This window comes from Alligator sinensis, unplaced genomic scaffold (assembly GCF_000455745.1).
Source record: "Alligator sinensis unplaced genomic scaffold, ASM45574v1 scaffold1719_1, whole genome shotgun sequence".
NCBI lineage: Eukaryota > Metazoa > Chordata > Crocodylia > Alligatoridae > Alligator > Alligator sinensis.
Window position 1 is genome coordinate 998,531 of NW_005842507.1, and position 25,295 is coordinate 1,023,825.

General features: G+C 49.1%; 1 protein-coding gene across 1 annotated transcript in view; it reads left to right on the forward strand.

The window, feature by feature from the left end:
• Positions 1-25,295, forward strand: part of VWA5B1 (von Willebrand factor A domain containing 5B1) — a 57,090-nt gene that overhangs the window by 8,466 nt on the left and 23,329 nt on the right. Inside the window, exons 3-15 of the mRNA XM_025213156.1 lie at positions 1,878-2,063; positions 2,613-2,774; positions 3,370-3,592; positions 4,332-4,474; positions 5,182-5,313; positions 5,577-5,701; positions 10,082-10,258; positions 16,904-17,014; positions 17,501-17,703; positions 18,849-18,963; positions 23,540-23,725; positions 24,209-24,404; positions 25,102-25,292. Coding sequence (XP_025068941.1) covers positions 1,925-2,063; positions 2,613-2,774; positions 3,370-3,592; positions 4,332-4,474; positions 5,182-5,313; positions 5,577-5,701; positions 10,082-10,258; positions 16,904-17,014; positions 17,501-17,703; positions 18,849-18,963; positions 23,540-23,725; positions 24,209-24,404; positions 25,102-25,292 — 2,103 coding nt within the window. The 5' untranslated portion in view covers positions 1,878-1,924. The remainder of the gene's footprint in view (positions 1-1,877; positions 2,064-2,612; positions 2,775-3,369; positions 3,593-4,331; positions 4,475-5,181; positions 5,314-5,576; positions 5,702-10,081; positions 10,259-16,903; positions 17,015-17,500; positions 17,704-18,848; positions 18,964-23,539; positions 23,726-24,208; positions 24,405-25,101; positions 25,293-25,295) is intronic.

A 25,295-nucleotide genomic window follows, 5' to 3' on the forward strand; every position in this document is an offset into this window, starting at 1 on the left:
GTCTTCCATCCATAGCAATTATCCAGTCTGGTTAAAGTCCCAGCAACCCTTGGGATCCCATAGCCACTGGCCCTGACTCCCAGCCTCACTGGACTCTTAGGTTCTGTTCCTCCCTCTTATAGTCTTTGCTGGCCCTTCTCACTTTGCTAACTTGTTTTAGCCTCTTAAGTTGATCGGGTTCCTCCCTCTTATATTCTTTGCTGGCCCTTCTCACTGTGCTAACTTGTTTTAGCCTCTTAAGTTGATCGGCTGCTGCTGCTGCTTTTCCACAGCAAGGAATGAGTCTTGATGACTGTTGTGTGCCCTTTCTAGGACATTTGCATTTAGAGGTGGTTTTAATAACACAGGGCTGGCAGGAAATGAGAGACAGATGATGTTTTTCATTGCTGCCCCCGCCTTATGGATCTTGTAAAGTCTGGTTTAAAGCATCCGGAGCCAGCAGAGGAGCAGCTAGACAGAAGCTACCCCTGGGAACCCCTGGGAGATGTCTGAGGACAGAAACCCCCTGCAAGGCCCTTACCTGAATGCATCTGCCAGTCAGGCTGACAGGCTGGGAGAAGATTAACTAGAACAGAGAACAGGTTAGGAGGGAGCAGAGTTGCAAGGGAAATTTAATTAACAGAACCAGTAAAGGCAACTCCTTAAAATATGAGCAGCTCTCTTAAGGAGTTATTAAAGTGAGTCATACTTTGCAGGAGGGAAGTAGAGGCACAGGACATTGGAGCTGAGGGTTTGGGGGGCTGGGGTGGGGGGGCAGCATTCCACTTTCCTGAAATGCAACAACAATAAAGAGATGAATTAATATGGCCAGTGTTGTGGTGGTGTCTGCTAAGAGACAGAGATACGTTAGGTGGTGGACAAGAATATCTATCTGTCTATCACTTTGTAAGAAGCAAGGACTTTTGGTGATATCTTTGTTTAGATCAATTGTATAGTCGGGCGAGATGTTGAACAAGCTTTGTCTGGGAAAGAAGCAGACACAGGCTAAGCTAAATACCAGGTAAAACAAACTGATACAGTGGAGGGCAATTTAAGCCTCATGGTGAAATGTCAGTGCATTGCTTGGTTCAGGCTTTATTCTTCAGCCAGATTTAGCTCCAAGGCATTCCTAGGTGGTGGGTAGAATACCCGGTATTCATACAGCATCTTTCCATCATTGCAGACTTAAAATGTGTTACTGATCTGGGCTGCCTCACCTTTCCTTCCCTGGCGTGGACATTCATTCTCCCTTGTCAAGTAGGAATTAATTCTTCCTCCTGGCTGAAGCAGATCCTCACAGAGCCATTGTCTGTCTCTCTTGGTGCTCTCCCCCAGATTGGAAGGATGAATGCCTGCTTTGGGAAAGCAAAGGATGGAGATACTCATGCCAGTCAAAGCCAGTCATCCACCCATTTGCCCTTCCATGGATGTGGGTGCAGCTTTGGACAGAAGGGCGGTGTGGTTGCATCTCACTAGCACCTGTCCCACTCTGTGCTGCTGTGCTATGAAGGGAGAGGAAAAAAAGGAGGTCGGTAGGAGGAAGCTATAACCAGTGCTTGCCAACTGGATTCTTTTGTTCAGCCCAGAGATCTCTCCAACTCCACCTTCTGCTAGAAACTGAGTCCACATCCATGCTGAGATACAGGCTGCCCTGCCAACAGTTGTCTGGAATATCCAAGTATCTTGAAAACCCTTGGTGAGGCTGTGGGCACTGCAGGGTATGAGGAGATAGAGGTCCAAGATAGCTGATGCCTCCAAGTAGCTGGGCAATAGGAAATCCAAGCTGTAGCTCTGCAGCCAATCCCAGAGCTGCAGAAGTGAATGTGAGGTGATGGGAATATGGGATTCCAGCTGTCAGGGCTCTTTCATGTTTCTCATGTCCTTCCACCTGTCTCCAGTTTGCTGCAGGTCCTGACACTTGAGCCACCCATAGACTCTAAGCAAGATGCCTGGACTTATCAACCGGACAAACAGCTGCCCGCTCCCGCTCACAGCCTCCGAGGTCACCTCATGCGTCAGTGGCTATGCCTTTGGGATGACAGCCTCTCTGACCTATGGCAACCCAGAGGCCCATCCTTTTGAAGGTAAGTTCCCAAAGGAGGTTCCATTGTCCAGAGAGTAAATGCTGTATTCCCCAGGTGCCAGGGTCACTATGGGAGAAGGGTAACTCCTGGCACTGGTTTTATCTTCTGAGCCCTCCTTAGATGTCTCCCCGTAATACCCACCTCTGGTCCAGATTTTCTTGTGCAGTGGGAACTATTTGGGAGCCATTGGGAAGCTAGTCCTCAAGACCCAACGGCTCCAGCCCAGGTCCCTTGTGCTAGGATAAGTTGGAGAAGCCTAAGGACTCTTCTAATTTCCAGACACTGCCTTTGATCCCCAAGGGCCATACTGCTGAGAATCTGTGAAACAGGCACCAGCTTTATGCCAGATGAGCCCTGTCCCAGGATCAGATCAGATGAATTCTCAGGTGGGGATCTGGGCACTTGCTTGTCCCTTTCAATTGCAAAAGTGCTGGAGCTGAGAACCAAGCCCATAATGTCATTTTTTATAGACCCAGGGTTTTTTCCACCCTCAGATCTGGCTCCTGCCAGAGAAAGGAACCTTAATGCTGTGTCTCCTCCCATTGGCAGGTCTCTTTGTGTACCCACTGGATGAGTACACCACGGTGGTTGGGTTTGAAGCTGTTGTGTCCAGACGTGCTGTGACAGTGCAGATCAAAGACAAATCCAAAATGGACGACTCTTACTTTGACTGCAGCAACGTCTCCAATGGGAGGACTCCAGATGGAAGCGGTAAGGAGGGGCTCAGTGTTTTAGTGATATAGGGGAATCTCAGTGGAGCCATCAGGTTTGCTCACGATGTGGCATCAGGAGGGCTTGGACCACAGGGCTGAGGCTGGGTCATTTCTTTCTTCATATGGTGTATGCCTGAAAGTCCATCTGTTTCTGAAGGCTGCATGACTTAGAACATATAACTGCCATTGCTATGGATGACACCATAGGTCCATCTTGCCCAGTCTCCTGTGTCGCACAGTGACAGAGAGTGGATGCTGAAAGAGAGTGTACAGGGTATGATTAGGGGGAAAGTCAAATAAATGAATTTAGAAAGACACTCATTGACTGTAGTGGGCTTTGGATCAGGCCTTTTTTGGAGCTACAAAGAAAGGTGAAAGCAGATCTTAGTCCCAAGCAGCTATGATTGAATGTCTTGGCAATGCACCTGATTGCACTGGGATGCTGCTGGGCATTGTCTAGTGCAGTTGTTTAACAACTTCCAAGGGCTGTTGAGGGAGGAGAGAGACCCAGACAAGGTCACCTTGGCGGGGAGGAGTGTCTCCCCTGGCAGGTATCCAGTGCAATTCCTCTGTGTGACCTTCTCTCTGTGCAGGAAGGCTTGTGCTGGATGAGGACTTGGAGAGGATCCTTTTTGTGGTTAACCTGGGCATGATCCCTCCACTGGAAAGCATCTCCATCTTCATCAGCACCTCCTCGGAGCTTCAGACACTGCCTAGCGGGGCGGTGAGGGTCCTCCTCCCAGCTGTGTGCGTGCCCAGCGTCCCCCAGTCGAGCATGGAGAACTCTGCCAGCCTCTCTGGACATCAGCTCCGAGTGTAAGGGACCATGCAAAGGAGCCAGAGGGTTTTAGGCATAGCCCAGACACTGTGGTGAGGGGTGCCAAAGAAAGGCCTGTAGAGTCCTGTTTCCTTCAGCAGCATCCGCTGAGATTGCCCCTTCCCCATCACTTCTCTAACTACAGGGCTTTACCTGCCTGCTTGTTTAGGCCTGAATTTCTTCCAAGCTATTAGGAGTACAAAGGCCAGGCCATGGACCAGCAGACTGTTTCTGTGGAAGACCATTGCCCCTACCGATGTCAATACACCTCCCATCTTCTCTTGTTAGAAGCCTCCTTGCAGCTGACTGGTGGCTTGGTGTGCCTTACTACACCCCTCTTCTCCCCTGAGGTGCCTCCCACTCACCCTCTGGGTCATGTCCTGACATAGCCATTACTTTTTAGCCCCTTCCTGGCCATTTTCTGGCCATCTCTCCCTTTCACATATGATTTCCCTTCCCATTGCCTTTGGCTCTGTCTGGCTCTCTTGCTTAGTGCCTGCCTGGCTGTTTCTTCATCCTCTCCTGAGCTCCCCAGAAGGCAACATGCCCCTGGGGATGGCATTGAGCTGAGAGCCATGAACTGAAGCTCAGGTTGCTGCATAAAAACAAGCTTCAGCTGCATTAGGAGCTGGGAGAGTGACTGATTGCTTTGCCCTCAGACTCCACAGCATATTTGCAGTGCAGCAGAGAGGGCAAGTCCAAGGGGTGCCACTTTCACACAGTCTCATCTCCTTACAGAGACAGGCATAACTCTGGAGCTGGGGGCCTGGATCAAGGGCACAAGCTGTGTCTGGCCCGGCTGCTGGAGAGTGAGGCATCCAACCCCACCGAGTACGAATTCAGCTTCCACCTGGAGATCCGGGGGCCCTGCTTGCTTGCAGGTGAGAGTGCCAGGGCCTGAAGCCAGGCCTGCTTGGAACTACCACCAAGGGCTCTCCCTCCCTGCACTAAGGGAACATCCCTGTTCCAGCTGGGCAGGGTTCCCTCAGCCAGCTGCCTGCCTGACACCTGCAGTGCTGAAGAGCAGTGATTTCCTCTCACAGTTGCTTTTCTGCAAATATGGCTTCATTGCACTGGGCTGGCAAGAGGTGACATGGAGCGCACAGTGTGGACAGAATACCAGGTGTGCTGGTACACACAGGTCCTTACACACCCCTCCCAGTTCCTTTATACACCTGCCCCTCATTCCTCCCTTAGTATACTACGCAGCGGCCACAGAGTGCTCAGTCATGTCTCTGAGGCAATAAGCCCTGCTCTCTTGCTCCCACTCTGGCACACCAGTGCCAAAAATGAGGCATTGAGGATGCTCCTGGCACCTGCTCAAGCCCTGGGTTTCCAGTGTGCTCAGTGAAGCAGTGTCTTCAGGTGTCCCCAGGGTGTCCTCTATGCTCCATTCCTGGAGGTGACACTGACGGAGCAGCGATGGGTGAGTGCAGCTTGTTGCTGGGTAGGGAAGCCACCCCATATCTCCTCACTCTCACTCTCGTCCCCTGAAGCCCAGCTCCCCTCACATCCAGCTCCATGAATAACTTCTCCACAGATCTCCTGCCAGCGCTGCTCCCACCTGACCTCCATCTTTCCCTTGCAGGTGTTGAAAGCCCAACGCATGAGATCCGGGCAGATGCCGATCCCTCTGCCCGCTCTGCCAAGAGCATCATGATCACGCTAGCCAACAGACACACTTTTGACAGACCAGTGGAAATACTAATCCATCCAAGCGGTAGGTGGGCCGTGCCATCTGCCAGCCATCCGTTCCCTTCCAAGGGGTCTCTTCCCATTGTCCTGGAAATAAGGGGAGTCGGTTGGTCTTGGCACTTTTCAGGTAGTACATTTCTAGGCCTGTATGTGAACTAAATTGTTCATGTGGAAGTGTGGGCTACTATCCTCTGGAGCCAGTTTGAAGGCAGCATCTTCTCAATTCTGTGCCCCTCTGTGTCTCCCAAACTAGAAGTCTAAACCTGCCCTTTGCTCCTTCCCTTCTAGAGCCCCATATGCCTCATATCTTGATGGAAGAAGGTGACATGACCCCTGCAGAGTATGAACAACACCTGAAGGGAAGAAATGATTTTATTAAAGGAACAAAGAAGGACCCCAGTGCAGAAAAGAAGGTGAGGAGAGAACAGACTTTTACCCTTAGCTGGGGTTTAATTCAGCAAATGATTGATTTTTAGTTTACTTCTTGTATCACGTCCCAGAAATCCCCACAGTGCAGTATCCTGCTCCTGAGATGGGCTTCTGGCTGGCAACTGGGGAAGATTTAGATATAAGAAAACAGAGCTTTTAGCAGTAAATAAATGTTGACTGCACCTGGGAGTCTGTAGCAAGGGCCTGGGTTGGGAAAGTAAATATTGATTTATCAGTACAAGGTAAATTGTACTACCCAAGTTTATTATCATTGTTATAAGTAGTATAATTAGTACTAATAGCAGAATATATCCACACTACATGCATAATACAGTTCTAATGATTACAAGCAGTAAGTCCTTCACTGAATTTCTCCCATGGTTAGTTAAACAAGGAGCACTGAAGAATTTTCTCCCCAGCCATAAACCTCATTTCAGAGGCAGGATGCTGTACAGCAGAGGCTATGAGTCTGATGTGGAATGGTAGATTATACACTCATATGTAACTGTAGCTCCATGGTTCATTCTACAGGGAATTAACATGATATAGTATTAAATCTATTATTTGCAATAGTGACCATAATAATTCGGAATAATACAGTAGGAGTTGGATGCAAAATAAATATGTCCTATATCAGGTACCTGTAGTAAATGCCTAATTATATAAGTGCTATTACTTGGGTTTATTATTGGGCCATGCTTACAGACTGGTTAGGGAGCCCTGCCCTGGCTTCTGTGTGATGAGGCCAAGCCTTACATAAGAGCAATGCCAGAGGCTGCTCCCAGCTATAAATGGGTACCTGGTAATTCAGGCTGGGGAGTGGCCAGATGTGATATTTGCCACCATGCCTGTTGTGTGCTGTAGAAAGTAGCATGTCTGAAACAAACTCTCCCAATGAGCTTGTTCCCCTTGACTGGGAATCTTTAGCCAGACAGAAGGCAATGGGATGGGAATGAATGCTTATTCCATTGACTAATGAATAAGAAATATTCATAGCAGGATTTTTGGCAAATATTCCAAAAAAATTGAAATGGTGGATGAGCCTCTCTTCAATGACCTCATCCGTGTGGTCGATATCAATACAAAAGATTTTAGACTAGAGCTTTTTGGAGTGGGTGGGACTGCTAAGGGCTTAATCAAAAGTACACATGCCAGTTGGGTACTGACATGTGTGGCTAGAGACTTGCAATCCAGAACACAGCCAGTTTCCTGATTTAAATGCACAGGCCTGTAGTGTTGTACACAAGTTATCTGTGAAGCTGGCAGCGGGTGGGATTTTGAGTGCTTGGTGTTTCTGCAAAGCAGTCCGAGTGGCCTGAACTCACACATGCATCAATGCTCCCCCATCAATCGTTTTAGCCTCAGTGACCTGGTCACCAAATGAGACACCACCAGCCCTAGCACAAGAACCCAACAATTAACCAGGGTAGGGGACCTGTGGTCCGACCCAGTATGGCATCACTTATGCTCTTAATCCTACCTCCCACGCCCATGCTGTGGTCTACAGACTACCACACACTTCCTGGGCCTCCTCAGGCTATCACAAAGGCAGCTGTCTGGGTTGTTGTTGTGATGATTTTTCATTACATTTGAAACATGTTGACAAATTTTTGGAGTGAAGTCTTTTCTCTCCTTCGCAATTAGAGGCAAGCATGAGAACCTTATTTATATTACACCGCAGGCTTCTTCTTTAATTGCCTTCTGAGTGCAGCAGGTGGAAGGATACGAATGTCCCACCCCACGGCTTTGAAGCCTGACTAATTATTCTGTGTCTTAAAGCTGTCAAATTATCTGGTGGGTATAATTCCAGGCCTGTTTTCAAATCTGAATTCTGCCCCTAGGACCAGGAGGGACTGGGGGAGCATTCACGCTGAGAACATAGCAGCTGTGTGTGGCTGGTACCGTGACAGAGACATGACTATGCTGGACTCCTCAGATTCTGAGAGCATGACTTAGTCCCTCACACAGGAGCCATTGACAAAGGTGTCCAGGGTAGATTACAGGCTAGGATTGCTGCTGCTGAGAGCATGACATTGATCACCTCTTGGCTTAAATGAATTAACTCCAAAATTTCAGTGGTGCATGATAATTCATTTCCCTTCTTCAGTTTGTTATGCAGATGATTTGAGTGCTCATTAGCTAGCAAGATTATGGGGACAAATGTGCTCCTGGAATCAGTTGGCAGCTGACAAGATCTGATTAGTTTATTATAACTGGATAATGGTGTAGGGGGAGGCGGAAGGTAGGGGGCAAATGAAATGCTATCTTCCCTAGCTGAGCCACAACAGCTCTGACTGCACAAAAGCTTCTTTACACGTCTCCCTCTGAAGGCAAATGGGAGTCCTGTGCTTTTAGACCTTAGCAGGATCAGGCCCTGATCATGTGTGGACCTTTCAGCCTTGTGAGGTTCTCAGCACCTCCTGGAAAGTGCTGGCATCCTCCACTCTAGGATAAACCAGTGCTTAGGCCATAGACATAGATCCAGACCTGATTCAGTTCCTACTGCTGCCCCGGCATGTAACTTAGGGCAAGTCACTTAATCTACCCTGTTCCTAAATTCGTCATTTGTAGAATGGGGATGCTACATTCTCCATCACAGGGAACTGTGAGATAAATATCATAACCCACTGCAACATATTCAGATACTAGGGAGAAGAGGGCCATAGAAATACACAGCAAAAGAGGTGCTTTCCCAGGAGGGGCTGAGGAACACACAGGGTTAGGCCTTTGATGTTGATCAAAGGAAGTGCTACTACAATCTATATGAAGTTATGTAGTAATTACCCTCCTGAATCTGACTGATGATCCATTTTGTCTGATCTTCTGACAGAGGCCATTGCTGGCATCTTGAGGAAGGTATTAAAAAAAAAAAGTAACATTACATGAAGGCAGGGTAAGGCCTTCCTAACCCCCACCCCCCAGGCAGTGATGGATCAATGTATGCCCTAAAGCATCAGAGCCAATAGTTCTGGTCATTTTATCTTGGCTAATGTACCTGCAGGGTACTCAACTTATTCCTTTAAATAGGGTATACATTTCCACAGGTGGCTGGTGAGAAAATTTCTGCCTGGGTAGCTGTGAAATGAAGCCTGCATGTGCAGATCAATCCAAATTGTTCCTTGGGTGAGGGAAGGTGTCAGCATTATGCTCAGACCAATATGGGAAAAAAAGGATTAGTAATTAATTTATAGCAGGCTCTGGGAATGAGAGACTCACCAGCTGTCTAAAATGAGTCCAGTTCTTTAAGCAAAGGTCTTCATAACTTCTCCTGCAATCAGAGAGCATCAGTAGTCTTATTTATGAACTGACAACAATCAAAGAGTTTGCTTCAGAGCATGTTTCAATATTGCAGAACTGGGAACGAGGGGCCAGAGTCTCCGCTGATGTAGTCAGTGAGGCACCATAAGGAGCGAGGAGGCTATGATTTCACTCCAGCAGAGGTGATCTGTCAAGGGCTGCCTTTTGCAGCCATCGCAGAGGAGATTACACAACCATCACTGGATTTTTTTTTTAATTTAATTTTATAGATCTTTTTAGATCAATACATCAAGTAATATTAAACAAAATGCAGAAACCCATTAAATTTGAGATATAACGGGCCATAAAGAAAATATATATCATGCCAGATGCTACTGTAATTATGTCTTGAATGGTGGGTCAGTTTATGTTATAGGTTTTTTGATTTAGGCAATAAAATATGATAACAAGAATGGGTAGGAGAAGCAGAACAGAAGAAGTTAACAGAACCAGCCATTGCATCACATTGAAATATAACCTACAACCCCCTGAGATTTGATTCCAGTTCTGAAGCTTAGTGACAAGGGAGAAGTCACCAATGACTCTTTGCCTTGGTTTACCCAGCTGTAAAATGCGAATGATTATAACACCAACCTACCTGCTCTCGTGAGGCTGAATGAAGAGAGTGTTTAGTGATCTGTTGTGGGGAGATGCTTATTCCTACTTGTAGCTGCCTTTCTTGTGCATTCATGCACTCCCTACCTGGTGTTATCTTCACTGGTTTCATGGGATCATAGGTTCATAGGAAGGCAGGGCTGGAAAGGACCTCACAAGGTCATCTAGTCCAGCCTCCTGCTCAAGGTAGGGTCACTAAACCATCCCAGCTAAGTGCCCAGCATTTGCCCTGGGTGCTGTCCACTGACAGAAATCAGATATGTAGTTCCTCACAGGCAGTTTCATAGGGGTTGAAGGCCTGGGGCACTTTTACTGTGGTGTCACCTAACACTGCTCCGATTCAATTCTAGAGGGAAAAGGAGTCAGGGGTAAGGGGAAATAATCTGGAGAGGTTTGTCAGGAGCAGGGATGCTGGCACGTTCCCTCTGAAGAGCTTATCTTCTGTGTTACAGACAGAAATCATCAGGAAACGGCTGCACAAGGACCTTCCTCACCACCCCGTGATTATGCTGAACTTCTGCCCCAACCTGAGGAACATCCAGCCAGACCTCAGGAAAGCCCAGGGGGAGTTTATATTTCTTGTAGACCGCAGTGGAAGCATGAGTGGCGTGAGCATCAATCGGGTCAAGGTACTGCCGGTGGGTGATGAGGGGTGGTGCGGGGGAAGAGGTTGAAGATTTTCTGCAGTTTGAGGGGCAGTGAATGAGTGTTAAACAGCACTTGCCCGTCTCTGCTGGCTTTCTGGCTGTTGGGGGATAGTCAGGTACAGACAAATCAGAAACAGCTTTGTTTTCAGCATCTTCAGGGCATGTGCATAGTGTTTTGTAGCCACAATTCACAGTCTCAGCAGGGGCTTAGGCCTGATCAGTGCTTCAACAGGAGACCTCCAGGGAAACCCAGAGGCACTTTGCTGGCAGCTCCTCCAGTAACACACTGTGTGACCCTGGTCAAGTCATTGAACCAGTCTCTGTCTCTGTTCTCTGCATGGAAGTAGAATAACCATGTTTACTTGGCTCAGGTGAAGGTTATGAAAGATTTGGAGACCATTGGGCAGGAAATGCTGTGGACAGGAATATGAACTCATATGCTGCTTGTTTGCAGTTGCTTCAATGGTTAAAGGAATTTGTCCTTGCAGTCTAGCTTAAACTTCCATGTAGATTTGCAGTATTAAAAGACCAATGCACTGTATTAAAAGCTGACTGCATTTCAGTGAGGATGGGTAACTGAGAAGCAGCGCTTAGGTATAAAAGTATATGTTGGAAGGTGCACTAGATCTATGAAAACCTGTAGGCACATAGGAGTTGCAACCCTACACACATCTATCATTGGATGATGGGGTAACCACACCCTTGATGGGAACCCAGAGAAGTCAGCAGGAGTCTTTCCATTATTTTCATTGGACTTTGATCAACCTTTGTGTGAGTTTGGTCTTGCCACCCTGAACTCAGATGAGGAGCAGTGAATCCAGCGGGTCTGTTTGTCCAGGCAGGGCTCACAGCACTGGGTCTGCGAGAGCAAACCCTGCTATTCAGTTATTGCAGGCAAAGCACTTCCTCCTGGGAGGGAGTTGCAGGGGTCATAAATCAGGGTAGATCTTGGCTCCATGCCACTGTCCAGCAGAACCATCTAGGTTACTGCGCTGAGCCAGAGTTCCCTTCTCCAAACCGCTACATCCATCAATGAGGAAATCGCCCTGGCAACTCTTTAATTAGCATCGTCTCTGATGAAGATGCATCAGAGATCAGGTCCGTGTCTGGCTGGAGCCAGCTGGCACTGGCAGGTTGCCGAGAACATCTGCATTCAGGGAGAGGAGCTCCACTAGGAAGGTCTCCGTCTGAATCCTTTGGGATCCATTCATCCCTGCTGGCTTCCTGCACATTACACTATCCTGAGTCAGTATGGGCTGCTGCTCCCAGGCCTGGGGATGTGGGTGGGTTGCAAAGGTAGTCTGTCCCCAGGGTGACTGCCAGGATGGGCAGGGCTCCATCACAGCTGTGTGTCCTACTAATAGAACATACTTGGGATAGCCATGGGGAGTGTCTCGGCCCTGGCCACCCATACCTGGGGCTGAGCTGAGTCGCTGGAGCCCCCCTACCCTTACAAGTGCTTGGTGATACTGTTACATGTTCTTGTGGGTAGATTCTTTGCCTCTGCAGCTACCACTCTGTAGGACACTGCCTTACCAAGCCCTTATCTTTGCCAATCTGATGGTGGGTTTGATGAGAATGGGATTAGGAAGGCCCCCCACCAGCAGAGTGCAAGAGCTTCCTTTGTCATGTGCTGGCTGTTAGCATCATTTTGGAAGGATAGGGTCACCTGGAGGCAAGTCAGTCCCACTGTCACCTCTCTGGCCCTTGTGAGTGTGGGAGCTGGGGGGCCCTTTGGAAACCCATCTGCCTGTACATCTTGCTGCAGGTTACTGTCTCCTGTTGACAGTGTCCCCAGGGACCTGTATGTCATCCCCGTGTTATGGCAGAGATGCAGGGTGGCTTCATTAACACTCAAGGAATGGCTGCCCCCACATTTTATAGTCATTATGAGCTTTGTTCTGACTTTCTGGGCATCCCTTCAGATTCACTTGGGTTGGGGTGGCATCAGCTGGCTAGAATATGGGGAGAGGAGCCAGAATACTTAGCTTTTCTGGCCAGGTCAGTTACTGATTCATGCAGTACTCTTGGGCAAATCACTTAATCTCCTTGTACCTCAATGTGCGTAGCTGCAAATCAGGATAATACCTATTTAAAATGAGAGGTTGTAGCCAAAGCTCATGATGACATGTTAATTACTTCTGTTGTGGTGATGCCAGCTGAGATCAGGGTCTAATTATGCTTAGTGCGGTACATACAGAAAGTGCTTTTAACCCAAATTGACAAAGGATGGAAGAAAGGACAGATTCTTAACCCCATTTTACAGATAGGGCAAGTGAAACTAAGGGAAGCAAAGTAACTTGTCAAGGACACAGAGTGACCCCTATTTTCTGACTCCTGACTCAGAGCCCTGACCTTGAGATCTTCTCCCCTAGGCAAATGAGAAGTATTACCATTGTCACAAGTGCTTCCAAATACTCCTTGTGACATCTCCTTTCCCTGCCCTCTCCCTGCAGTGAACGTTTTCTCACCTCCTTGAATCAAGCTCCATTTGAAACACTCTTCCTTTAACATTTTTCCCTTTCCAGTTTCTCAGGCAAACAACATCTTTCACATACACAAGTGAGGCAGAGGGGGGCTCTTCTGAGCCAACAGAGCCATGCTTTTCTTCTAAAAAGCTTATGATCTCCTTCAGGCAAGCTCTGAATAAGGATAAATGTGCTCAAGTCAGGGACTTTCTGGTGTCTCAAAACACTTTGGTTTCATCGGGGGGAGTTAATGCCCTATCCTCACAATCCTTGGCATGTGAGCAAATAGCTTCAGGGCTGTCTCCAGGTATCCTCACACCCTTTAGAGCTATCCCATTATATCATAATTCTCTTGGGATGCCTGTGTACATTTTAAGTCTCATGATTACCTGTGAACTTGCCTATGTGTGTGTCTCTGTGTAGACTCCCACATCTATTTTGTCCCACTCTTGACCCAGGGGGAATTCTACTCTTGGGCCAAAGCAGCTATTAACAGACCTAGCACTGAAGTCTTCAGTAAGAATGAGTGCCTGGCCCCACGCACCGGGTTTAATCACCGACACAAAGTGCTTGCTTTGATACAGTTGAACTACTGTTGGGACTGTAGGGAAGAAAAGAGGCTCCATGAAGAGACTGCCCTGGGACTTGTGAAAGGATCTATACCCATCACTGCAGCTGAGTCACCCCCTGCCTTAGTTCTCCCAACAGGAAAATAGGGCTATTGAAACCTAGCTTTGTAAAGATGTGGAGAGCTACAGATGAAAGGTGCTGCGTACGAGGCAGATATTAAGGAATAATGATTTCGGGGCGGTGCGTGACATTCATTAATGTGTAACTTAGGTTTCTTTAGCTCTTGCAAAGCTCAGAAAGATCAAACTTCACCATGTTGTGCACAGGGGACCTCAAAACTCACCTCACGCTGACACAGTGCATGCTACAACCCCAGAGGGCCAAAGAGTGCAAATGACTGAATCATTTTCTAACCAACTTGTGCTGGATTTGCAGCCCACCCCACAAATTAATTTGAACCCTTTATTCTTTATGGCTCAGATATTTAAAGAGCCCAAGGGCATTAGGCATCTCAGATTTGGGCGCCTAGATCCCTTCAACCTCTGAAAATTGCGGCCAGAAGTAGCTGGGCGCTGAGCTGAATGCAAGCGGCCCAGAGGGAGCTGTCTGTGGTGCTGAAAGGAGGCACCCAGAAGATCAAGGAGGAATTTTATTCTCAACTAGTACGGCATGAAAGGTCATTGGAGATGCCCACTCTGTCCCTTCCTACCGCCCACCTTTGAGTGAACCCCATCCGGAGAGAAAACACTTTCCTCTCCTCTTTTCTTCCTGTGTGTCACTTTGCAAAGCACTCTCATTTACCATGGCCGCTGCCCTGTAATGCATCTTGGATGGATTGCACTTGCTTGAGTAACATTTGCATAGACATCATCTGAGTTTTAGACATTGCATGGAATGAACCTGGATGGGCTTGAAAGAGAGAGGGGAGCTGCACAGAATAAAAATCCCAGCTGCAGTCATAGCTGGGGTGGTATGACGCCAGGGCGCTGGGGAGATCAGCGCATCTAGATAGTGGATAATTCAATGTCTGTTCTGTGTGTGTGCGGAACGAAGTGGGGAGAGTCATCTGTGGAAAGAAAAGAAGCTAAGATGAAAGTATTGAGGAGGCAAGCTCCACGCTTTTAATTTCCTGCAGCTGCCACAGTGAACTCTCCCAACACACTCTTTGCAAATGCCAGTGTCTGCTTGAAGGCACTGGGGCCTGGAGTGTGTCTGTATCAAGCATATACATTGGCAAAGATGGAAATAATAAGTAGATATTGACTTCTCTTGAGGTTTACATCTTGGTTTTATTGAGCTGCGAGATAAATATTGAGTGCAGCAGCAGGGAGATCAATATTTGCCTCAGGGGGCAATAAATCTTTCCACTCGTGGAAACGCTCAGTTGGTGTTGGAAACATGCATTGGGAATTGCTTTATTAGCAATGTCCAGAAATCTGGTTTTAAGACTACTATTAAAAAAGGGAACTGGGTTCAAGGTCCTTAGAAAAAAGAGCCGTCATCTTCACTGCCATTTTCAGGAAGCGGCAATTAGCACATGCTAGTACTTCATTGGTTCAGAGATGATGAGTTTTGCCCAAGCCCATCTGCAGCCAGTCAAAGTGCGTTCATTTACATACAATCTCTGGTTGGTTAACATTGCTTCAGATCTGCTAAGATGTCAGTACAAGTGTACTGATTTGTCACATGACTGTTTCTGGCCCATCATAAGCCAGGATTTTTTTTTTGCGCAGAACAGTGTTTCACTGGGTATAAAACCTCCGCTGACGTCATGGGGAGTTCCAGGCCTGGCTGCCCGGCAGACTTCATGCACCCTTTGTGTGAAGGTGTTCGGGGTGGCTGCACAGCTGGAGAGAGACTGCCCATTTGCAGTCAATAAAGCTCCCATGAGGCTTTATGAACTCGCTCCACAGCCTAGTGGAGTTTTGTGCATTGACTGCCCCAGGCTTTGGATCAAGCACTAGGTACACACGTATTTAGCACCAGTCTTGAGACCAGCTTCTGACTGGGCAGTTCCAGGCTGATTACCTTCAGCCCGCTGTGGGATGTTTTCAACCTCCTGGCCTGTTAGGTCACCAAGTCCCCGCTGCTCTCAGTGACAAAGCAAGGAGGCTGCTCTCACTTCATCTGACCTTGGCAGCTCTTCTCTGTAGGCTGGCTCTAGGGTTTCTGCTGCCCTAGGCAAACTGGCAGAAGTCTGCCCTCATCAGCATGTGAACATCCAGCACAAAAACAAATCACTGACCCATGCTTTGCTTTCAACTGTCTTCTTTGCAATGCTAATTGCTTGTGCTGCTGCAGCAAGCTTAGGAGCTTCATATTCACTCTGCTGTTTGCTACCAAAACAAGCTGCTCTCTCCGTCCTGGAATATTCCATCCCCATCTGATAGCATGCACCAGAAATGACATCTTTGTTCTGTAATGAAAAAAACACAGAGATGAACTAGTGCAGACTGGAGTATTCAAGAGACCACCTCAGGCTATAAATCCTTGTCACCTATGCTAGTCATTTCACCTCGCATCATTCAAACAAAGCAATTTGAAAAAAATAAACCACATGGATGCTCCTCCTGTTCCTTTTTTCAGGTTTTGTTTTCTCCTTGCAGTTTGGGCAATGAAAATGGGCAGGACAGTTTCACCTGCTGGTTCTCTGCTTTAGCCTGCCATGCTAGTTTGCAAGCCCCGGGAAGAAGATTGCTATCCAGTCCAACTGCTCTCATTGCTTTTAAGTTCAGGAAAACATTCCCAGTGTTAAGTTCTCTAAAGAGTGAGGTAGTTAGCCTTGTTAGTCTGGAGTCCAGCAGAAGGCAGAGTAGATTTGCACCTTTTAGACTAAATCAGAGATGGTAAGTTTTTGTAAGCAACAGCTTGTGTCATCAGATGCTATCAAGGGACTGCCAGAAAAAGAGCTTCTACACTGAATGGTATGGACTGTGGGGGTTGTTGCCTTCCTCTGTGGGTCATGGCTCTCTACCTGGGATCTCTTGAGCAGTATATTAACAGCCTTTGATATAAGCAGGACATTGCCTCCATGGTCCCCCTTCTTTACCTGTGGTATATTAGGATGTCATGTCTATTGTTGTATCAGGGTTGACTGTAGTTTTACTAAGAGGTTAGATTATGGTTTGCATGGGATGGTTTGGATAGGGATAATCATGCCTCAGGCAGGGGTTTGACTAGATGACCTTCAGAGGTCCTTTCCAGCCCTACTTCTCTATAATTTCTATGAGAAAGCAGTGGTTAGAATACAAAGGGTAGGGATGGGGGAGGATAAAGAAGAGGACACCGCTGGGAGAAGCAAGGTGGGTATGAGGAAGAAAAACATTAGTTAAAGATTGTCCCCCCATCATCTTACATGTTAAGATCTTGATGACCCCTCTCTGTCTGCTCCCTTAAAGGAGCCTTTGGCGGAAGAGCAATTAGATGTAGTTTTCAGTGTGTGAATGAGAAGTTACGTGGCCGGGCTGCGGTACTGAAGTGCATTCACATAGGAGGGGCAGAGCAGAGCACTTGCTGATGCAGCTCAGGTGACCGGTCAGATTTCAGGCCTCTGGCATGTCTGACAACTGCTTACTTTCTGCCCTCACAGGACGCCCTGCTGGTCATTCTCAAGAGCCTGGTGCCAGCATGTCTCTTCAACGTCATTGGCTTTGGGTCAACTTTTAAGACCTTATTTCCTTCCAGTCAAACTTACTGTGAGGTGGGTGCAGGCCTTTCTGAATGTGCTGGCACTCAGAGCATTGTAGCTTGGGTGCCCTTTACCTGGCAGCAAGGAATTTCCCCTCGTGTAGACTCTCTTACTAAGAGTTTCTTCATTCCAGACTAAGAGAGCTCTTGGATGGAGCTATTTGGCATTAGTTACTTCATTTAAAATTCACACACCATAATAATCTGAATGAACATTTATTCCAGCTAACACAAGCCCTGAGCCCTCTCTGGAGTTCAATCCATATCCTCTTGCAACCAAGTGTGCAGCAAAGTTGTGGGGTGGGGATTCATCCTGCCTCACAACAGACACTGAAAACGATTGGTTTCAAGCTATGCCACTGACTCATTGCATGATCTTGGTCAAGACCTGTTCATACCTCTGTTTCCCAGCTCAGATAAAATGGGTGGCAGAGGGAAGCACCGTCTCAGCCATGATCCTTGCTAGTGTGGCTCACACTCACGTGTCCTTTTTCTGTAGGAGAGCTTGGCCATCGCCTGTGAGAGCATCAAGAAGATCCGGGCGGATATGGGTGGCACCAACATCTTATCCCCTTTGAAGTGGGCAATCCGACAGCCCATCCATAGGGGCCACCCTCGCCTTCTCTTCCTGCTGACTGATGGAGCTGTCAGCAACACAGGGAAGGTCATTGAGCTGTTGAGGAACCACTCTGCCTCCACCAGGTATGGATACCTTTCAGATCCCCTAGCACACAGGCAAAGGACCAAGTGTGCTGTGGGACCCACTGAGTGTAGGAGGCTCCTACCTCAGGCTTCGTGGCCATCCCAGACAGGGACAGGAAAGCAGGAGGATATATGGTGGGAACAGTGGGAGATTTTTCAGAGCTTGGAATGGAGCCCAGGAGTTCAGCTGCTTTTCTGGAAGTTCATTCAAATGATCTGAGCTAGGAAAATGGGGCCAAGCTCATCTCTGATGCTTCCTCTATGCAAAAATGACACGTGAAGAGTCTTCCTTGCAGTTTTTTCTCAATGCATCTGGTTCTGGTGCCAGCTTGGTGCAGGGCTGCATGTAATAAGTATTCTGGAAGTGCACAGGAAAGAAGCAGCTGTTTAATGCCCAGGAAAAACAGCTATTCCCTTTCAGGACACAGTCAGATTCCCTGCCCTTTTGTAGCTAGTGAAGCTGCCCCCATCCCTGCACAAGTCCCTGGCTGCAGAAAACCTTCAGACTCCCTGCTGTTCCCTTCGTAGCCCTGGTGTCAGCTCTCAACCAAAGGCTGGTGCCACCAGATATAGAAAAAAGAAACCCAAGTCACTTAGCAAAAGGGCAGGGAAGGTCAGGAAAGCAGCACTGTCCCCTGGCTTCTCTTTCCTTGAGAAAACATTTGTTTTAATTCTGAGCAAAGATAATTACCAGGTCTTTAATGATATTGATTGCAGGCTCAGTAGGGAAACAGCTGAGCTGGCACAGAAGCAGCCTGTGTGCGGACAGAGGGAGTGAGCTGATGCAGTGACCAGTTAGGAGGGGGAAGTAGGGTGTGGGTTCCCTGTCAGGAGCACCCTGGGTTCTGGAGGCTCTTTCAAGGGACCAGCAGGGCACTCTCCGCTTCCTAATGATCTCATCCCCCCTTGCATTGCCAGGGCTGAACAGGCAAGGCCAGGCAGTTCCAGCTGGCTGCCCAACATCAGGTGCCTTAATGAGCAGCTGATTCTCAGAGACTACCTCCCAGTGATGTCCAGTGATGTCCAGCAGGGGACCCTGAGCTTTGAATCTCAGGCTATTTTCCCTGCCCAAAGTCAAGGCAGGGACAGTCCATACCCCTGGGCCTTTCCCCTTGACTGTGTCCCGTGTTCTTGTCCTTTCACAGATGCTACAGCTTTGGCATTGGGCAGAGTGCCTGCAGGAGGCTGGTGCACGGGCTGGCTGCTGTATCCAAGGGGAATGCAGAGTTCCTGGTGGAAGGAGAGAGGCTGCAGCCCAAGGTACTGCACCTCACAATCCTTTCCCTTCCCTCAGTGCCTGTGTCTGATGTGGGGGAGAGGGAGAGAATGGGGCAGCCTCCACTGCAGACCTGAGGCAGTGCCACTGCATCTGGCAGCTTCTTGGCACTGTAACAGGATGGAGGAGTGGTCCAAGGGGGATCCTTCCTGCAGAGGGATCAGCATAAACAATAGGGATGAAGGTGGATGAATTAGACACTGATTTGACACGCTCACTGCTGAGCACAGGGGCAAAGGCTGGAGTCATCCAGCAGGCTTTGTGCAGGGAGCCAGCCAGGTCAGGACCTGTTTTCGGGTGGGCTTTACCTCCATAGGTTTTAACACACACTGAGCCCTTCCCCCAAGTCCTGTAATGATGCATGGGTGGAAATGAGGAGGAAGTCATGGGCAGAGCTCTGCATCCTCAGCAGCTGCTGCCCTGATCCTGCCAGCTACTGTGGGGCCAACAGTCTCACTGTTTCCTTGTGATCTCCCATGCATTCGCCTGTCAGCTTCTTCTGAGGACACAGGCATGCTGCAGTACTCACTGCCCTAGACACTACTGGGATATGCAGAACATGAAGAAGATGCAGCCTCAGATGCTAAGAGGTCACAGGCCTGATCACACAGCAGCAGTGAGAGGAGATGGTTTGCAGTGGGACAGAGGGCTTGCTTCCTCCTCTGCTGACTCTTGGCTTTGGGATTGGGGTGGAGCCACAGCTCTAAGGGGAAGTTCAGACTTCATGGGAAAGCTGGGAACAAGGCTGCCATGGGGGAGGTCTGTGATTTATTCTCCTTCACCAGGAGCAGGGCACTTTGCAGTCCAGCCCCAACCATCCATCCTGAGTCTGTAATGGGTGAGCACAGAACAGCGGGGGCAGAAGGCAGAGGGGTGATTGATTTCCAGTGCTGGAGGGATTATTCTTAGCTAAAGAGGAGGTTTGGATGGTGAATCTGAAGGAGAAATTACTCCAGGCTCCCAGGCTTCGTACTGGAGCTTTCAGACGTACTTTCAGCTTTCAGACTCCTCCTGGGGAGCTGGCCCATGCAGAGGAAGATGCTCCCTTAGACTCCTCTTTGAAGATGCTTCCTTGCATACTGATGTCCTTGCTGGGCTTGGCAGGGGTTCTGTGGGGGCCTGCAGATCCCTGTAGTGAATTGAGAATGTCTGCCTGGTCTCAGGGGGCCAACCTGCATACAACGCTGCTGCAGATACAACACTGCGTATCACAGTGCTACGATGCTGTGGTGCACTGCCCTCACCCAGAGCCCGAGATGGGTTATCTAATGGGCTGAGGCCTGGCATGCTGTTTTGCCTTCCCAGCAGGGGCTTGTGTCTTGGGAGGAAGGGGCCTGACTTGACCCAAGGTCTCACTGCAGGGGCAGAGAGGTGGCTGTGGGTTTTGCAGGCCCAAGCAGCAGCCCCAGAAGTCAGGCTCTGTGGCAACAAAGTACTTTCGCAGAGGTATGGCCTGCGTGTGTGCTGTTACCCTGTGGCACATGCAAGCTTAGCTGTGGAAGCATAGTCCTCAGCACTATGCTTACTCCACTACTAGTGGGGTAAGTTATCACAGCTTGGCTTCCACATACCCCAGGGTCAGAGCGTGCACCCGGGCAGTTACCACAGAGTGACTTCCACATGGTAAAGCACCTCTCCTTTTACCATGAGGTTAATTGTTCATAAGTGTGGCATTTCTGAGGCCCCAGTATGGATTACAGGAGCTATTTGCATTCTGTTGGCATAGCCTCTGGGATAACCCTGGCCACCCCAGCACAGAGTGGCTGGACTTACCCCCTCACCCCTCCTCTCCTGCAGGGATGTGCCTGGAAGAGCAGCCTCATGTCACTTTAATGATGCTCTCATCTGGCTTTGATGGGGTGGGGGCAGGGGCAGTGGGCACAAGCTGGTTTCCATGTAATTCTTTGCTCTGGAACTGCCTCTGCACCTCTCACATAGCCACAGCATGTGGGTGAGTGGAGGAAAATGAGAAAGCATCTCTATCTCTGACTGACTGGTGACATAGAGCCTGCATTTACCCTCTGCATGTCTGGATGCCTGCAAGCGATAGCCACAATAAGGCTGCTTGCTTCAAACACAGCCACCGCACTAGGCAGAGCCCAAGGAAGAGGAACCAGCATGAAGGCAGCTCATTAATTTTGAAGTCCAGCTTACCCCTGCTCAGCTTAGTCTGGCAGCCTGGGAGTTCACAGGGTAGGAGGAAGAGGAATAAACAGTGCAATCATTGTGCCTATTGAACCAATCCGGAGGCAAGCATTTAAGGTTTCGTGTCTGGCTCCTGCACTGCCAATGTCATAAATACCAGAGCTCTCTGCATTCATCATTTTCACTCTATCATAAGCGCATAGCAAGTTTCATTATTCACTGTCATAAATATCCCTGCAGGTCCTGGTTATATTCTCCCCACTAACCGACAGCAGGGACATTGGAGGCTTGGGCTCAAAAGGTTACTGGTTGGGTTTGAGGCCCTCTGGTCCTCTTCGTTTTATAGCATTTATATCCCGAGCTGGTTCTTATGGACTACTATGTATCAGCCGCACTTCCCCTTCTGCTGCATCCCCATTTGGTAAATCTGGCCCTTCTGCCATGGAACTCAGAGATGTTAAAACAGTAGTAGGATTGGGATTGGGAGACTTTTATGACCGTCCTAACCACTGTGACTGCTGGCGTGCTACACGTGTGGCAGGCGGTAGTGTGGAGTGGGGCATAAAGTTCCTCCAGTTCCAGTCGTACCATTACTGCGTGGCTCTAGCTTGGTCCTGCAGCCTGGGCAGTGGATCCACACTCAGGATTGCCCCTGGCCTCTAGCAGGTTTGAGACCTGGGGCCGTCAGGAGTGGGCCTGATGATTAGTGACAAACAGCTATCGGCTGGTACTGTAATTGGCACACAGGGGCTCAGTGATGTCTGTATACAGGTAGAGAGCGAGGGCCGGGTTTTTCCAAGGTATTTGGATGCCTAAGCTGCAGATCAGCAATGGGCAGGATTTTGAAAAACATATAAGCAGGTTCCATTGAAACCAGTAAGAACTAAGTACCTGATGTACTTTGACACATTTGAGATTCCTTTTTTTGCGGGTCCAAAGTGCGTTTAAAGAGATCTTCACTTCCTGGAAGTCCCTCCATTGGGATCCACAGCACAGGGAGCACTTTCAGAGAGCACAAGCCTCTCCATTATAAATTAAGGCCTAAGACAAGAAAGAATGTTTTTTATGGAGCTATTAGTGCAGTACGGGCCTCCCATGCTCTGCAGCTTGGGACCTTCTGCAGGCTGAGACATTATTTGATGGCCCCATAAAACACAGCCTGGTTATATGTTACAAACCTCCCATAACGCCTTGAGCAATACAGAGCGCTTAAAAGTGGCCATGTATAATTCTGCTTTTAACTCCTCCCTGAACACTGGAAAATGATGGTCCATGGGGGAAAAAAGGGTGAGCTTCCCTAAAGACTGGCCTAGGATATAGTCACTGATACTAGACTGGATCTCCTGTTGCTGTGACTGGTGTAGCTCCACTGATGCCAGCCATTGATTGGCACTTGCCAGGGGCCTGGCTAATTGATTCCCATGGAGCTGTGCCAGTTGACAGCAGCTGAGGAGCATGCCCAGTGCTTGGTGGCAGCTGGCCTTGGTTTGAAGGATGTGTCCAAGAGAAAAGCTTGGTGTCCTTGGGGATAGTTGATTCAGAGCAGAGACAGCTCTGGGCTTGCCCTAGAGAATTGTCTCGTCCCTTTGGAAAGCCCCAGGGAGTTCTTTGTCCCTGGCTGTCCCTGGTGAGAGTGGAGAGGGGCGGTGCGGTTGTGCACACTTCTGTGCATGTGACTTACACCTCTCAGGGGAGCACAGACCCAGCCTGATATCCTGGTACCAGGGCATCACTGGCCTGCCCAGGGAATGGTGCCCACTGACGCTTTCCAAGCCTTTGCATTGAAGACTGACATTCATCCACTGGTGGGCTCACTGTCCATGGTGCCTGGATGTCCCCAGTGCACATCCCTGGGCATGGATGTATAGAGGGACAGTAGCAGATGGCACAACTCAGAGTAGCTGCAAGGATCTGGGGGCAGGTGTTAGTGAGTCGTTGAGAAGAAGTTAGTTAGCTTCAAGTGACACTGGGGGAACATGCATTTCAATCTCCTCTCTGAAGTCTCAGCATCCCGAGGAGACAGGAGTGGATGTTTCTCTGCCAGTCAGTTTGTATCATCAGCTAAGGGCAGATTTTTCCTCTTTTCCCCAGTGTGTCACATGTAAGGCCCAGGCAGGAGAGCAGACTAGCTGCTCCACTGGTCTCTCCTCCTGCAAGGTCTGGTAGTCAGGACATTGCTGTGCTTCATGCTCTCCGAAACCCCACAGGGTTTGTGGGTTTAAATGCAGCCTGTGCAACACACTTACATGCTCACACGCACTGGTTGGATCACTCCGCGGTCCTTACCACATGGTGACACCCATGGATTCATGCACACACGTGTTCACTGAATGCATTCACAGTGTGCCCAGATATCCATTCACAGTGCACGTCCCCTTCCACAATCCTCCTGTGCTTTGTGCTTCTTCCTCTCAGATGATAAAATCCCTGAAGAAAGCAATGGGGCCTGTCCTGAGTGATGTCACTGTGGAGTGGGTCTTTCCTGAAACCACGGAGGTCTTGATCTCCCCGGTCAGCGCCAGTTGCCTCTTCCCAGGTGACCGGCTGGTTGGATACGGCATTGTCTGCGACACATCTCTGTACACCTCCAACCCCAGATCTGTAAGTAACACACCACAAACCTTTCCTAGCCACATGTGTACTGTGTGTGCATGAACGTGCTCTCTGTGTATATGGGCGTACATGCTGGATGTACATGTCTGAGCGTGCACATGCACTGGGGGAAGGTTGCATGTTCCCACTGCTCTCACTCTTCTTCCCTTCCCAAATGGATTGCAAACTGTCAGAAGAGCCAGTGGGTCGTGATGGCCTTGGGCTCGGTGGTGGAGGGAAATGGTGGGTGAGTCTTCAGGGACAATGGGGTGAGGAGAGAAAGGATGAGGGAATGAGCGGCTCTGGGCATCAAGGCTGGGGGAGAAGGTGCTTTCAGATATTGGAGTGAAGAGGCCCTTGATAATTGCACGAGGCAAAGGCAGCAACACCTGTGAAGGCCAATTCTAGTCTTGTCATCAGCACTCTCCAGGCACAGCTGGCTGAGATACTGCCCCCCACAACCCCATTCCTCTCTGTCTCTTTCTTCACCAGGACAAGAGGCGGCGCTACAGCATGCTGCGTTCCCAGGAGTCAGGCAGCTCTGTGTTTTTTCACTCCCAGGAGGAGGGACCTGGTGCAGACAGCTGGAGCTATGCCAAAGACTCAGAGTTGGGGTTCCCTTCTGACCGCACCCCTGAGCTCCTGGTGGTCGGGGGAGAGCCAGGGAGAGAGTCAGACACTGATACTGGTCAGTCCGTCTGTGTGGGAAGCCTGAGTTGTCGCACACTCGTCTCCCTGATGTGCCTGCAGCTTTGCCTTTGGCAGCTGATTTGCTGCTGTCAGATAAAGTCCCTTTAGCTGTATCTCTGAAGTGACAGGGGTCTCAGGCGGAGTGATGACAAACCACACAGGGCTGGGAGAGCTGACTTGGTTGGAAGCTTTATCCACATATATCTGGAAATCAAAGTGGGAAGTCCCTTGAGAACAGGCTTCCCTCCAAATTTCCCTCCTGACATTTCAGCTCTGTAATTATTATTGCAGTTTTTAAAACCCTCTTTCTTGGCCCAGAACAGCTTCAGTAAAGGCTTCCTGGACCCTTTGTGGATCTTTCACAGGCTTGGATGACGTGTGAGTTTGGCCTGTATCTCCCTCATGCTGCCTCACAATGAGGGGCTGGACTGTGTGTCCCTGTCCAGATATCGAGGGCTCTGCTTCATTCCCAACAGAAAGGAGAAAGGTTAGACTGGGACTCAGGACTCCTGGGTTCTCCAGGGTGTGGCCCCTATGGTGTCAGGGCAAGAGCAGGCGGGTGATGCTCTCAACGTGCTTTCTGGAAGATTAGGCCTCTGTTTCTCTGCCCCCTAAGAAAGTCATGCCCCAGGCCTGTCTGGTGTTGGCTAGTACTGCTTCCAGAAGTGGAGCTGACTGTCTCTTCCTTTGTGCAGGGGTGGACCCCAAATCCTCACGGCGCAGGGCATACAGCACTAACCAGATTGCCGACCGTGAGCCTTTCAAGAAAGTCCCAACAGCCAGCGATCCCAGTGCAGCCATGGGGAAGAATCCACTCCGCAAAGCCCACGTGCAGGATCTGTGCCAAATCAGCCCTGAGCCCCAGTCGTGGCAAGCTGATTTCCAAGTA